Consider the following 16001-nt stretch of genomic DNA (forward strand, 5'->3'; position numbering starts at 1 on the left):
CACCCCCGCCGTCACCAGCAGGCCGGCGGGCCAACGGTACCTGTACTCCTGGGGTCAGTGCCAGGGTCGGCGCCGATTTCGTCGACATCGGTACCGAAGATCCGGCCGTCAACACCAATGCTGTCGACGTCGAAGGGCCGGCGCAAGTTCCAAAAAGACGGTCCCAAAGAACTTGCCTCGCCACCCGTGTCCTCTTCAAGCCGAGACACAAGGTGCACGTCTTGGAATTATGCTCCAGCCCGAGCGTGAGTATCAGTCTGCGAGATCTGCCGGCCGCATCGACCACACTTTTTGAATCCGCTCGGGACCTTCGAGGACATCGATGGAAAAATCGCGTCGGCGAGGTTAAAGTTGTCGATGGTGGCGGTGAAAAGCACACCCGAAAGAGAAACGACTGCGCGGCCACAAGGCCGCGACAAAGCACCCTCGTGGCTAAGAACGACGAGGACACTCTTTTTTTTTCCGATTTCTAAGAAAAAATACGCGAACGCGAAACAAGAAAAAGGTCGCGGCTAGGCCGCAATCCGGATTCTGGGGCTGACAAAGAGAGAGACGATAACACGTCTCTCTCCAGCGCGGAATAGAAAAAAACTGAGCGGGAACAGTCGCGCACGGGCGGGAAGACGGCCACGCATGCGCAGTGGGCGTGTCCTGTGTGCGGGACCGCCCGCAAAGTTTTCTTCCGGTTGGTGGGGGCTGCCGTGGACGTCAACCCAGTCGTGAGAACAAGCAGCCTGCTTGTCCTTGGAGAAGAGTAGTATCGTCTTATGTACTTCTTCCCTGCTTTTGTAACATATAGTCTGCTGTACATCACAATAAGCATGTTATGAATGTGTGATTTGTAAATGAGCATAAATAATTCCTGTCATTTCAAGTTTTGCTCTTAGATACTAAGAAAATTTGTCAAGGCCTGTTCTAGGCATAAGCTTTGCTGTACATCACAATGAGCATGTTATGAATGTGTAATTTGTAAATTAGCATAATGAGCATAAATAATTCCATTTCCAAGTCTTAGATTTTTTGGCTGACTCCTAGATCCTAAGAAAATTTGTCGAGGCCTGGTCTAGGCATTAAAAAAAAAAAAAAAAAGTTCAAACCAGAATCTTTACAGTGTTTTACAAAAGAATTTTATTTATGGACGTTTGTTGAAGGAGAATAGAATTTTACAAAAAGTATAACAAATGATAAAACAGTAAGATTAGCTTTCTAACAATAGCAGAAAACCACAACAAACTGATTATCAAAATGATACACAAGATCTTACACCACAGAATACATAGATATATTAAAATCAATTTGTGCTTGTAAAAAAGCTTTTGACATATTTGGTCAGATTTGTATATGCAATAGTTCCTTATATGAAAAAAAGTTACCAGTATAACAAGAGAAATGAACCCATGGCATTCTCTATACATTTATGTCAAAATCTTTGAATCAAAATAAAGTAATATATGAAGTCAGTTTTAATGCGTACTTAGCTGGTACATATACAGTATGTGTAATCTAAAGCATCTTAAAACATTTAAGAAAAAATTACCTTAAAATATGACTTAAATGTGCTTAACTGACATGTTGTAATGTTTAAAATATCACACAAAAGGTACAACTACTAGGGAATCATGTAATACCAATCAATGTGTATGGTAGTAAAAACTTTTAGATGGTACAATGAGGTGTCTAAAAAAGTTAAATTTAATAATATTTGGTGATAAATGTGGATGTTTTATATTCAATATGGCATTCCTAAATTAAAATGGTCACAGATTCTTTCCATCAAAAGAAAGCCATACCCTTTGTATACTGAGCAGTTTATCAAAAGTACATGCAATACACATTCCAATTTTAACTTTTCAACAGCCATTAAGGACTAAATTCTGTAAATGGCACCCAAATTTGGGGATCGATAAAAATTAGTACTAAGCGCTATTCTACAAACGATGCTCAGAGTTGGCCATTTATAGAATAGCATTTAGCACCGGGATCCATGCCCAATTTTGGGCATGAGGATTTACATCAACTGAAACCTGGTGTAAACTCTTGCACCTAAATTAAGCGTGGATCTCTCTTATTCTTAACACTGTGCGCAAATTCCAGGAATGCCCCTTATCTGCCCATGCCCATCCCACGGCTGCGCCCTTTTATGATCCGTGCGCAAAAGTTAAGCATGGAACCAAGCGCCTAAAGATGTGTGCATAAATTTAAATTAATGCCAACTAGTGGCAATAGTTGAATATTGGTGCTCAATTATTGGCTCTAATTGGTTCATTTGTCAAATAAATTGTGAGCGCAAATTGGGTGTGCACCCAAATTTGTGAGCCATACACAGAATTAGGGTGTAAATCTTAGCCAGTACCAAAGTTGGTGTGGCTGAAATGCTAACTATGCTTGCACAATATTGTTCTACATAACTTGAAAAAAAGCTTCTACATAGAAAGGTAGGCCGGCGAGGGGCATGCCGAGCAGCCGCACATAACATGGCGGCTGCTGCCCGGCAGCTCCTGCGTCAGAGCGACCCTTCCTTTCCGGATTCCCCATCGGCGATTGAGATGACGCGGCAGAAGACCCCCTTGCCGTTGGTTGGGAAGCCGGAAGGGGCAGGGCTACAGGGGAAAGCATAAAAGCTGCCAACGAGGGCTAGGGAGCCTCTTGTTGGCAGCGAGCAGCGTCTTTGAAACTCAATGCACAGTGTTTTCTCAGAACATTGCAGAAACTTATAAAAGCGGCACAGATACTTGCAGTGCCTTCCTCACATGGTCAGCAAAGGCTTAGATGGCTACCAGCTATGTGGCACTGCAGAGAAAGTAATTTCAAATATATTATTTTCTCTTACCCTTTCTACCATGTTGTTTCCCCATTTCCTTCTCAGGATGATTGCCTGGTCAGTACACAGGTTAAGTGGAAGATGACAACCTGTGTACTGGCCAGGCAGTTGAGTATTGGAGAAGTTTCTGCTAAGACTGAACCCCATGTATGCTTCCCTTAAGATGCAGGAGTCACCGCTGCAACTCTCCAGTTACTCTAAGAGCAACCATGTTAGAGATTGTCACAGAATATGTCTTCCGCACATTCTGATATATGATGTTTTAAAACATGGCTGCATGTCTAAGGACAAGGGATAAAATGGCTACTTAAACTAGGTAAAATGTTAAAAAAAGACTGCACCATGTATTTCAGAAATATTGCATAGTACACATGGTATGACTTTCTTTTAAGGTACTATTCTTAAGATTTTGTTGACTTTATGGAACAGGGTACAATACTTTAAGCTGCAGTACCCTGACATGGCAGTGAATTGAGCTATATAGAGTAATGTTTATCCAGCGATAAATATTGATATGATCTTTTGGATTATCAATCAAGTACTCAAGTGTTTTAAACAGCAGTATTAATTTTAAAAAGTTATGACTTTTTTTCTGATTTGATAAATCTCATTCCTAAGCAGGTTTTTGTATTAAAAGTTTAATAATTCCTCTGCTACTTAGTCACTTTTGCCACATTTACTCTGAACAAATCTGGGCACTTGTTTCAAGTTCCATACAAGCACTGAATTGCGAAATAAGCACGAGCACAGCAAAATATGTTGCCGAGAGCACCCAAAAGAAGAGGATATTTTTAAAGCAGGGGTGTGGCTATAAAAGGTGCATCCATTTTATTAAAGAAATTTTTGGATAAATTTAAACAAAGTCAAGAACCAACTGGGATAATAAATGTGAAATGGAATCAGCACTGCTGCTTAAAATACCTAAAATCTACAGAATTAGGTCTTGAAATAATTGATTTCAAATTAAATTCTGAAGATATCCCGAGCCCCAACATCCACATATACACATATTTGGTTAACTATGTAGTCATTCAGAAACAACCGTCATGGTAAAGACTGATCCCAGATAGCTAACCTGAGAACTTGCCATCATTTATTTGTTCAATTTCCACATAGTGCATAAATACTCTCTCTTTCCATCTCTCAGTAGCAGCAGATTCTCCTGTCATGTACAGCAGCACTTCTCAGGAGTGGAAAGGGTGTCAGACTTATACATAAAAAATGACAGTACAGACTCCTATTTATCTGTCAGTATTTAAGATGACAAGTGCGCCATTATTATACTTTGCAAGTTCTCATCTACAAAATACCTGTCTGTTAAAAGCACAAGACATTCCTTCAAAACAAAATAAGTGCAAATACCTAAAACTAGGTAACTGAAGCAACTCATGTAACCTGAAAATTAAAAAAAAAGTCACAAAACATAAATATTTTAATAAATTAAAAATATAATTTCCCTCTAGAAATAGTTTTGAAAATAAATTTGATAGTAATACATCTAAGTGCATACACAATGTTCAGGGCCAAGGTGCCAAGAGCTTTATCATTTATGTTTTGTTTTCTTTAACCCAATGGTTCCATATAAACAGACAATTCTCTGGAACTTTCAGGAGTGTATGGGCTCCCCAAAGGCTTAAAATAGAGCTGCTTTTCTAAAGAGGAATGCAGAAATGACTCCTAGCATTAACACCTGATGGCAATTTACAGGATCCAAGCTATATATATAGTTTAAAAATTATAAGTCTGTCATGTCACACAGGAATATTTAATATATGCATAAGAATAACATGATTTAGTGTTTAGTGCAATATTTCTGCAGCTTAAGATACCAATTAGTATTCTTCTGAGTTAAGAATTTACTGCTATTCCTTACATCAATACTAAAAACTTGTCCTTCACCATTTGGGTACCCGATTCATGTGAGATTTATTCTCAGAAAGATGTGCTAAGCAAAGAAGTGCCTTCTGTGTTCACATAGCATCTTTACTCAGTTCAATATTGCTTGCTGGACTGGACTCTACAGATTTGGTTCCATAGGCAGAGAATGGGAGAAGCACTTTACTAAATAGGGTCTTTAACTATTATAACAGAAAACACTAGCTTCTAAACACCCTGCATATCTATATATATATATTTTTATGTATAAATATCTACACAAGTGCAAAATAAAAAATAAATTATACAACCAAATCAGACTTCCTTCCAATTTACAAGTTCACCCTGTTCTACATACTGTACAATACATTCAACAATGGTCTCAGCTTGTCTGAGATTTTTGAAGAAAATACTGACATTTTAATAAGAATGAAAAACTTAATTTAGTCTTTTGACTACCATTTTATCTCTAGTACCATTCTCAAATAAATAACACTGTAGTATTTTTTCATGCATACCAAAAGCCAGTAGTGCAACTTTCTAATCTTCCTTCCAACACCTTCCCAATGTAGAATAAATTGCTACATAAGAACTGCACAATTTAAGCAGAAGCATTTTTCTATAGACATACAATTGATGCAGTCCTGCTATGTAGTTTCAGAAGTAGTACCTGTAAACCTACAATAAAGATGCATCAAGAAACTATTTTATTAAAAGTCTATGAAAAATTATCTAATAAAAATACACTTTTGTAAACCTAACCCCGTACTCTATTATATTCTTTGCCATGCTTTGTTCAAAAGCGCTGCTGGGATTGTTCATGCTATCCCTTTGCTAAGCATTAGTTTTACTTTGTGTCAGAGAGAAATGTTTAAAAATATATCAACTGCCAGTTTATGGAATATATTGTCAATCTGCGAACACGTTAATGCTGAATTCAGATCAAATATCTGTCAGTCACAGGACATTCTCTTTAAAATCCACCATTTCTCTTGCTGAACTCCACTAAATCTGCATTCCAATGTACTGTACATGACACCACAGCTTTTCAACAGATTTGTTTTAAAAGTGTAGAATCCGTCACCTCTGCCTGGATCAGCAGGAAAATGAGGCTGATTATGAAAAACTTGGTTCACTGCAAACAAGATCAGGTAATCAGCAACAAAGAGAAACAAAAGTACATGACCAAAATCTTAGCTTTACAACTATTTTCTAGTTTGCCTAAACAGCAATGGATTTGTGAAGGCATACAATCCTCCTTTGTCCCAAAACCTCAACTTACTTCTCCTGTATGTTCTGCGTCATTTTGGAGTATCTTCTTTGCTAGATTCATCTTACATGGCACTAAGAATATGCAGCACTGTACACAAAGTAAAGGTATTCACTGCCACGGAGAACTTAATTCATTGTAGTGATCTGAACTCCCAGCAGCATGATCTCATTTGTTCCTAGGATATCTGAGATCCAGTGTCACTGTGTTTGGGATTTTGTAGTATTATAGAACAAAACGCAACAAAAACAACAACAAAAACAAACACCCCCCCCCCCTCCAAACACATCAAGCAGAAAAAAGGAAAGTAAAAAAAAACCTGAGTAGTTTCAATCTTTTTTGCCTCATATTTGAAGAATCTTTCTTTTCCTCAGCTGATTCTTTTACTTTGCTTCCACAGTCTAATCAGGAATTAAGCACAAAGCCTTGGCATCACCACTTTCAAGCATTTAGGGATACAAGTTGGATCCATGGCATCTGGATAGACTGAGTCAGTCCTGGTTTTACCCCACTGTAAGGACTTGCTGTTCTGTTGTTCTTACAGAGATTGTTAACTTCATATCTATAGAATCAATGGACTAAAATCAGGACTGGCAAGTTAGCTACATTAGAAGCATCATACTGCCTGATATTCACTTCTACAGTATGTTCCTTCAGAAAAATCTCCTAAAAGGAGCCGGACAACTAAACAAAATACACAAAAAGCTGTAACTGACCATTTTGGACAGAAATGGAGAATATTTGCTCTGCTTATCAGATTTCCTTTGTATGGATATTTGATAGCAGAAACCAATTATTTACAGGAAATTCATTACACTACAATTTACAATCAATCTTTCTAGTGCAGAGTAAGCAGTGAGGGACAGAGGATTCTCATTAGTTTTAAATATAAATACTACAGTATTAGAGCCCTTGAAATATTGGTGCTGGCTGTATATGTGCTGAGATATTTTCTTGCTTGCTCAGTCATGATCAGTTGATCTTCAGTCTTTCCATATACCACTGTTTCCCACTCACCATGTGACTGTAAAAAGATAAAAATTACCGTATTACTCATGCATTAAAAAGTATTACAATGTATTTATATTCATATCTATAACTACCTAAAAATGTCCTTAAAACAGCTGACATTTTGGGGCAATTTTCATACTGCACTCACTGGGACAACAATTTTCTATATCCGTGAGTCTTCAACTAAGTTTTAACAGCAAAAGCACTCGGGTATTATCTTTCAAAACCTCTGCAAGTACAAACGACGAATGGCCACTTGCATCTGCTTTTCCTGCAGGTAAGAGTATGACTTTACATCAATTTGAAAATACAATGGAGACGAATACTCTCTCCCCCTGCTAATAAACATGTCACTGGGAATGTCTGCTCTCAATGCAGTTATATATTAAGCACATTGTTCTACAACATGTAAGATTTATTTGTTTTGAGTCTGTCAGTGTCCAGATAGCCAATTTATATAGGTAAAGCATTATTTTACCCAAGTAAATCAATTTGAAAGTTAGTCTCCCCATGTTAACTTTAAAAGCCAGGATAACATTGCATTACCAAACTACAGTCCTGACAGCTATCACACAACTATCACTTCTTAAGAATGTAAGTATAACCATATTGAGTCAGACTAGTGGTCCATCCAGCCCAGTATCCTGTTTCTAATATGTAAAATCAACACAAATAAAGAGTAGCTCTAGAATAGTTTCCTTATGACATAAAGTAAGACAGTTCTGAGAAACTTTACTCATTCTTGTAATGAATTGCTAAGCAGATTGTACCCTTTACTGATACAATTGCTAACCCTAAAAGCAAAATTGCTTGCCTGTAACAGATGTTTCTCTAGGCTGACACTGACAACACCAAGATGGAATAGCTCTAAAAGCTCAGAGTTAACATAAAAAGATTTCAAGAAGCACATGCGACCATTTCTGCACATTGCTGCCCTATGGTAGTATCTCAGTTTGTATGTATTTAGATTCAAATTCTTGGGGAGATAGGGTGGATTGTTTATCTGATTTATCCAGCTGTCTATAGAGAACCCTCATTAAGGTAAGAGCCTTCTCTTTCTTTGATAACAAGCACGTTGAATCAAGCACACAAGTATGCACTCCTCAGCTGACAGTTGTTTTTGGATCACACGATAGTTTTGGTTAAAGTGGTATGGTTGCTATGTTAGTTCATGTGAATGCACAAAACTAAAGGTTAATAAATAAAAACACACACTACAGGGACTTGTTTTGAATATGCAATACTTAGTTGATACAGATTCTTTATCATTTTGGTCATTCCTTCTCTATATCTTTTCTAATTCTGCTATGTGTTTTTTGAGAAGACCAGAATTGCACACAATACTCGAGGTGAATTCATACCACTGAGCAGTAGTCATATTTTTTCTCCATTTCTTACCAAATAATTCCTAGCATTCTATTTACTTTCTTGGCCACTGCTGCACATTGTGTACAGGATTTCAATGTATTGTCCGTGACACCACCTAAATCCCTAAATTACCTAGGAGAGGAGGCAACATAGATAGAATCCTCATTAGAACAGAACAGAGGTTGATTTTTTATTTTAATACAGTATACCCACATGGATTAAATAAGGAATTGGACCTGTTAACATGTATCTAGTAATACCCTTCTGTATGTTTTTATTTAATTAGTATTCATTTTTATTGTTATAACTCTTTTTTACAAGTGTTTTCATACAGCCTTTTACACATGATGTACTTTGAATTATTTATTATATGCACACAAAGTTTTTAACTCTTTTGTATGTCATTTTATATATTGAATATCATTTGACTTGTGTTATTCATGTATCCACTTTTGGTTTTAAAATAGTTTTTAAGTGATCTGCTTCAAACAATTGGGTTTCTTCATTTAGTCTCATACCTGGGATATAGGCTAATTTGTTCATTTTTATTTCATATTGTCTGTCCAAGTTCATTTAAATCATTTAGCTGTATATTTCTTATTATATTATGTTTTGTTTTTATTTCCAATTTTTATTTGAATTTTATTTGGTTTTATACATATTTATAGTCTATTATTTATGTTACCAATGTTTACAAGTGTTTTTAACATGGATTAATAAAGTTTGTTTGTACCCATCAGCCTCTTAGACACCCTATAACGTTATTGGAACGCATCCAAGATGGCCACTGGAACGCATTATATTTTTAATGTTTTTAAGCAGATGAAGAGGAATCCAGTAAAATTTATATGGAACTATGTTTAATTTTTATAAAATATTTCTAAAGGCAAGGAAAAGACCTCAAAACGCCCGACCACTTACTTACTATAAATATGGGGCAAGCAACAAGATGGAGGATCTTTACAAGGAAGGAAGGAGCAGTTTATGTGCTGTCTGCCATTGAGAAAGTGCTGAATTAAAAGTCCTCTATTTTTTCATTTTGCTTTCACTTCTCTTAAATCACTTTTTCTGCTCATTACAAGTTTTTATCTTATGCAGTTATCTTTCAGGAGCCTTTTGAATTTTTTAAACTTTTGTCTTTTCAAGATTATACATCTCAACCCATGCTACTTTCCTAGGTCATCTTGGATGCTTGGCTTTACTACCAGAGAAAAGCAGTCTCTCTCTGGCTAGGTAGGCTTTTTATGTAATATAACTATTTTTAATATTTTATAAACTGATTGTTTTGATGAGTATTTATGTTTGTAAGTGTTTTTACTTTAAGATGCTTGTTTATATGTATGTGGCTCATTGGAGCACTTTCTTATACACAATGGTTTATTAGATCTGTTTAATTATGATTTCTAACTATTGTTATTGATTTTGTCAGCTGTTTTGGTACTATACCCCTGATGCAGCCTAATTGGTGAAACGTGGCCACGTCAAACAAAGAATCTTTGGATCGGATAGTGTCTGTTCTGGCTCTTCTCCTTGCTTTGTTAGAAGACACCTAGTGCCTCTCTTTGATTCACATATCAGAATATTGGACAGCACCCTGTGGTATTCCATAGGGCTACCCTCTCTCACCCACTTTATTTAATGTTTTGTTGGAATCGCTGGGGGTTGTTATGGAGCAAGCTAATTTGCTTTTTTTTTGTATATATGCTGATGATATTTCTATTCTTTGGCCTGTCTTTCTTGATTGGTCTTTAACATATGCTGGTATATTAAATTGTTTTAGTATAATTGGAAATTGGATTATGCTTAATAGACTTAAGGTAAATAAGAAAAAGACCAAGTTTTTATTGTTGGGATCAACTGACCACCCATTTAGTCGTCAACAATTCAGCACTGGGGTAGACAGTTTTACTTTTGAGAAATAATCTAGGGTATCTGGTGTAGAGATGGATAGTATTTTTAGTTCAAGACCCCATATAAATCTTGTTGTTAAGAAATCTTTTTTCTTGTTAAAAAAGCTCTGTTTTATAAAGAAATATTTTGACATTTCAACTTTTAGACTTGTAGTTCAATTTCTGATTCTATCTAGAATTGACTATTGCAATATAGTTTTTTTCAGGTTGTACAAAGTCTTCTTTGAGAAGTCTTCAGATAGTAAAAAATAAAGTTCTACACCCTGACAGTCTCCCAACACAGAAGAGAAGGATCCTGTTCCTCCCTGCTGATTGATATAGTACATGGCTACGTGGCTGTCAGTCTGATTTAAAACAATTTTGTTGGCCAGATCTTTGAAAGCCTTTAAAGCATTCTATATCGATGTCAATTCCAGAAATGTATCTAATAAACTTTCTTCTTGGAGGACCATATCCCTTGAGTGTGAAAGCCATCTATATAGGATCCCCAGCCCAGTTTAGACTTATCTGTCATTAATACTGCTCATATTGTCCACAAGGAGAGTGAGTTCTAGAGAAAAATGATGATAAAATTTCATTCCAGAGCTTTCCAGTGGCCTGGGTCCACTGAGTGCTCAAGATCCACTGAACCTAGCTCAAATTGAGATATGCAAGGGGTGTTACATGTACTAGTGATGCCATATCGCACATCCTCAACATATGGTATGTTGATACTTGCTGACTTGCTTGGATTTCTTCCACTATCTACACTAAATTGCTGAGGAAGAAAGGCTGTTGCCAGAGTGATATCTAGCACAGCTCCTACAAACTTCAATTGCTGAGACTGGAGAATTTTGGTAATTTACAATGAACCCTACACTAATTCCAGCATCTGAATGATCGTGCACACTGATCCTTCTATCCCTTCCAGAGATGCCTAATTGTCCAAAGAAGGAAGCACATGCACTTCCAGTCTCTGTAGATATGCAAGCTAGGACTGCAAGGTATTTTGTAAATATCCAAGGAGCTGACTTGAAGCCAAAAGGCAGTACATAATATTGAAAATAGTGTTTTCCTATGACAAACCTGAGATACTTCCTGTGACTGGGTTGTATCTCGGTATGAGTGAAAGCACCCTTTAAGTCTAGAGGATATATAACCAGTCTCCTTTAAGAAGGAATGCAATTAGGGTGCCTAAGAAAATCATTCTGAACTTTTCTCCAAGTGGCTATTGGTTCAGGGTCTTTAGGTCTAGGATGGGAATGAATCCTCCCATCTTTTCTTGTGATATACATGGAATAAAATCTCTGCTCTCTTTCCCCTGGTGGAACGGATTCTACTGTGTTAGTGACAAAGGAACTTTCTTCCACTATGTCCTGGTGCAGAGAGCTTGTTGGGGCGTTTGTGCTCCCTGTTGTCTTGAGTGAGAGTGAGAACCCTATCTTGTCTGTGATAAGAGGGAGGAAAATACCTATGTCTTTAAGAGTAGTAGGATCTCCTTTGCACTCCATTCTGATACTACTCCTGGAAGAGACGGTCAGATCAGAAGTGGGCATGAACAGGGTTTTAAGAGTGTCACTATGTTGATTAATCAAGTGGTAGTGGCCTCCTGCCCTAGAGACAGGCAGAGATCTGGACTCTCAATGCGTGGATGGGGCGATGGTGCACAGAGGAGAGGTTTAGGTTTGTTAGGAATTGGGCATCATTCTGGGGAAGGGGGAGCCAATTACAGGCTGCTGGCATCAACATTTAAAAAGGAGATAGAGCAGCTTTTAAACGAGAAACTGGGGGAAGGCAAACAGTCGATCAAAAGCGCATGCTTCGGAATAAGGTATCTTTCAAAGAGATCAACAAAACAGGGAAGACAGGACATCACGATAGTGAGGTTGCAATAGACACCATAGTAGACCAGGTGTCTTTAAATAAAAAGCAGACATATTTTCAAGATTGCACATACCTGTCAACTGCTAAGCAAGATATAAATAGGAACAAAGTTTGAAATGTCTATATGAAAATGTCAGAAGCCTAAGAAATAAGATGGGAGAGTTAGACTATATTGTACTAAATGAAAAAATAGATATTATAGGCATCTCTGAGACTTGGTGGAAGGAGAAAACCAGTGGGACACTATCATACCAAGATACAAGTGAAAGGGTAGATCAAATTGGTGGAGGGGTAGTATTAGATGTTAAGGACGGCCTTGAATCGAATAGACTAAAAATTCTACAGGACACAAAACACATCTTAGAATCCATATGGATTGAAATTCCATGTGTAAAGGGGAAAAGGATAGTGATAGGAGTGTACTACTTTCCACCTGGCCAGTATGAATAGATAGATGTTAGAAATGTTATCAGGCTAACAAACAAGGAAACACAATAATAATGGGCGATTTCAATTACCCTCTTTGAAGCCTCATATGCATGTAGTAGAGAATACAGAGAAAGTCATAACAGCCTTCCATCCTATCAATATTATAGGTCAGCTTAAAAACTCAGTGTTCAATCATTCTATTGTTGGAATAAAAAAACGCCTAAATTTTCCAATAAGGTTATCACAATCTATTCTATCTTTCCTAGCAACAATATTTACGCTGAAAGCGAGGATGATCAAGTATATGAGTTATCGCCCTACCCAAACTGGCTTACAAGCTAGTTGTACCTGAGGCACTGGAGGGTTAAATGACTTGCTCAAGATCACAAGGAATGTCAGGGGGGTAATGAGGCATTTGAACCCTAGCTTCCCTGTTTCTCTAACCACTGAGCTGCTTGTTGAGGTTGTTCTGCTGAAATCGCCCACCTTCCTGAGGAAAACACTTACCTCAAACCCCAACCAATTAGGTTTGAGAACCTACTATATAAAGACAAACTGCAGACCTTACAGCATACCCTGGAGAAAGCCACAGCATGATGGCTGAAACGTCTGTTCAACTTACTCAGATGCAGCATGACCCGGACAACCATGGAAGCCTAAGAGAACATAGATACTCCTCCACTCAAACCTCAAGAAAGGTTACCCAATATTAGCCAAGGATATAGAAGCTAAAAAAAATTCATAGCATAGATTTTCTAGCCATTTCAACACTATCCTATTGAAAATGATACTGTACGAATCTTATCAGATTTTGGTCATTTTCCCTAGCATAAACCAGTGGTTCCCAAACCTGGTCCTGGAGGCACCCCAGCCAGTCAAGTCTTCAGGATATGCAATGGAGGCAGTGCATGCAAATCTCTCTCATGAATATTCATTGTGGATATCCTGAAAACCTGACTGGCTAGCGTGCCTCCAGGACCAGGTTTGGGAAACATTGGCATAAACACTGAATCAAAACAGCCCTTTGCATTCCTATTCATCTCACACAAATCTGGTCCTGGCCATGAAGTCTACTGGATGTTATTATGCCTCGAGATGGACTGACAAAGTGGTGGCCATTAGTTAACTGGACTCTACTGCTACAGTCTCACCAACAGAGTCCAGTAAGTGGTGATTTTTTTTAATGCCTTGGCTTCTCCAAATATACTAAAGCAGCCCCTTAATCTTTTACACATTTGTTAAAAAACAATAAAAACATAAGAATTTCATAGCAACTTACTGGTATAGATTTTTCAAATCTGACACTTTTGGAAGTACAAGGGTTTTGATTTTTTTTAGTCATTGTGAAGGCTTTACTTTTCTCTGCTCCAACAGAACATCTGTTCTCTTGTTTTTCCATCAATGGTATCATTAATAAAGATGTAGTGACAATATTTTCTGCCTATAAAGGAGAGCAAAGTGAGAAAGAAGAAAGAATAATTTATGTTTGCTTCTTGAAGTAATGCTCAATTTAATGGGAAACAATTTACTTTCCTTTAGTAAAATAAGAAAAATGTTTACGAAAATAAAAGGAACTACAGAGGTTAAGAGTTTTCATATAGTGAATGATACATACCTGTAGCAGGTGTTCTCCGAGGACAGCAGGCTGATTGTTCTCACGACTGGGTGACGTCCGCGGCAGCCCTCACCAACCGGAAAAAAGCTTCGCGGGACGGTCGGCATGCAGGGCACGCCCACCGCGCATGCGCGGCCGTCTTCCCGCCCGTGCGCGACCGCTCCCGCCAGTTGAATGACTAGCAAAAGATGAAACACACAACTCCAAAGGGGAGGAGGGAGGGTAGGTGAGAACAATCAGCCTGCTGTCCTCGGAGAACACCTGCTACAGGTATGTATCATTCACTTTCTCCGAGGACAAGCAGGCTGCTTGTTCTCACGACTGGGGTATCCCTAGCTTTCAGGCTCACTCAAAACAAGAACCCAGGTCAATTGAACCTCGCAACGGCGAGGGTACAACAGAAATTGACCTACGAAGAACAACTAACTGAGAGTGCAGCCTGACCAGAATAAATTCGGGTCCTGGAGGGTGGAGTTGGATTTACACCCCAAACAGATTCTGCAGCACCGACTGCCCGAACCGACTGTCGCGTCGGGTATCCTGCTGGAGGCAGTAATGTGATGTGAATGTGTGGACAGATGACCACGTCGCAGCCTTGCAAATCTCTTCAATAGTGGCTGACTTCAAGTGGGCCACTGACGCTGCCATGGCTCTAACACTATGAGCCGTGACATGACCCTCAAGAGTCAGCCCAGCCTGGGCGTAAGTGAAGGAAATGCAATCTGCTAGCCAATTGGAGATGGTGCGTTTCCCGACAGCGACCCCTAGCCTGTTAGGGTCGAAAGAAACAAACAATTGGGCGGACTGTCTGTGGGGCTGTGTCCGCTCCAAGTAGAAGGCCAATGCTCTCTTGCAGTCCAATGTGTGCAACTGACGTTCAGCAGGGCGGGTATGCGGCCTGGGGAAGAATGTTGGCAAGACAATTGACTGGTTAAGATGGAACTCCGACACCACCTTCGGCAGGAACTTTGGGTGGGTGCGGAGCACTACTCTGTTGTGATGAAATTTGGTATATGGAGCATGAGCTACTAGGGCTTGAAGCTCACTGACCCTACGAGCTGAAGTAACTGCCACCAAGAAAATGACCTTCCAGGTCAAGTACTTCAGATGGCAGGTATTCAGTGGCTCAAAAGGAGGTTTCATCAGCTGGGTGAGGACGACGTTGAGATCCCATGACACTGTAGGAGGCTTGATAGGGGGCTTTGACAAAAGCAACCCTCTCATGAATCGAACGACTAAAGGCTCTCCAGAGATGGCTTTACCTTCCACACGATAATGGTAAGCACTAATCGCACTAAGGTGATTCCTTACTGAGTTGGTCTTGAGGCCAGACTCTGATAAGTGTAGAAGGTATTCAAGCAGGTTCTGTGCAGGGCAAGAACGAGGTTCTAGGGCCTTGCTCTCACACCAAACAACAAACCTCCTCCACTTGAAAAAGTAACTCTTTTTAGTGGAATCCTTCCTGGAGGCAAGCAGGACCCGGGAGACACCCTCCGACAGACCCAACGCAGCGAAGTCTACGCCCTCAACATCCAGGCCGTGAGAGCCAGAGACTGAAGGTTGGGGTGCAGTAACGCTCCGTCGTTCTGCGAAATGAGAGTCGGAAAACACTCCAATCTCCACGGTTCTTCTGAGGACAACTCCAGAAGAAGAGGGAACCAGATCTGACGGGGCCAAAAGGGCGCTATCAGAATCATGGTGCCGCGGTCGTGCTTGAGCTTCAGTAAGGTCTTCCCCACCAAAGGTATGGGAGGATAAGCATACAGGAGGCCGGTCCCCCAATGGAGGAGAAAGGCGTCCGACGCTAGCCTGCCGTGTGTCTGAAGTCTGGAACAGAAC

At 39.2% G+C, this 16001-nt stretch overlaps 1 protein-coding gene across 3 annotated transcripts in view; it reads right to left on the reverse strand.

The window, feature by feature from the left end:
- Positions 1–6650: 6650 nt before the first annotated feature.
- The window catches only part of MYBL1 (MYB proto-oncogene like 1), a 300163-nt gene continuing 290812 nt past the window's right edge, over positions 6651–16001 (reverse strand). For 2 of the 3 annotated variants that reach the window (XM_030190161.1, XM_030190160.1), the window contains exon 15: positions 6651–6990. In XM_030190161.1, the coding sequence (XP_030046021.1) occupies positions 6862–6990 (129 nt within the window). In that variant the 3' untranslated portion in view covers positions 6651–6861. Of the gene's footprint in view, positions 6991–13826; positions 13989–16001 lie in introns of all 3 variants that reach the window. The other variant, XM_030190159.1, reaches the window with a different exon arrangement.

This window comes from Microcaecilia unicolor, chromosome 1 (assembly GCF_901765095.1).
Source record: "Microcaecilia unicolor chromosome 1, aMicUni1.1, whole genome shotgun sequence".
NCBI lineage: Eukaryota > Metazoa > Chordata > Amphibia > Gymnophiona > Siphonopidae > Microcaecilia > Microcaecilia unicolor.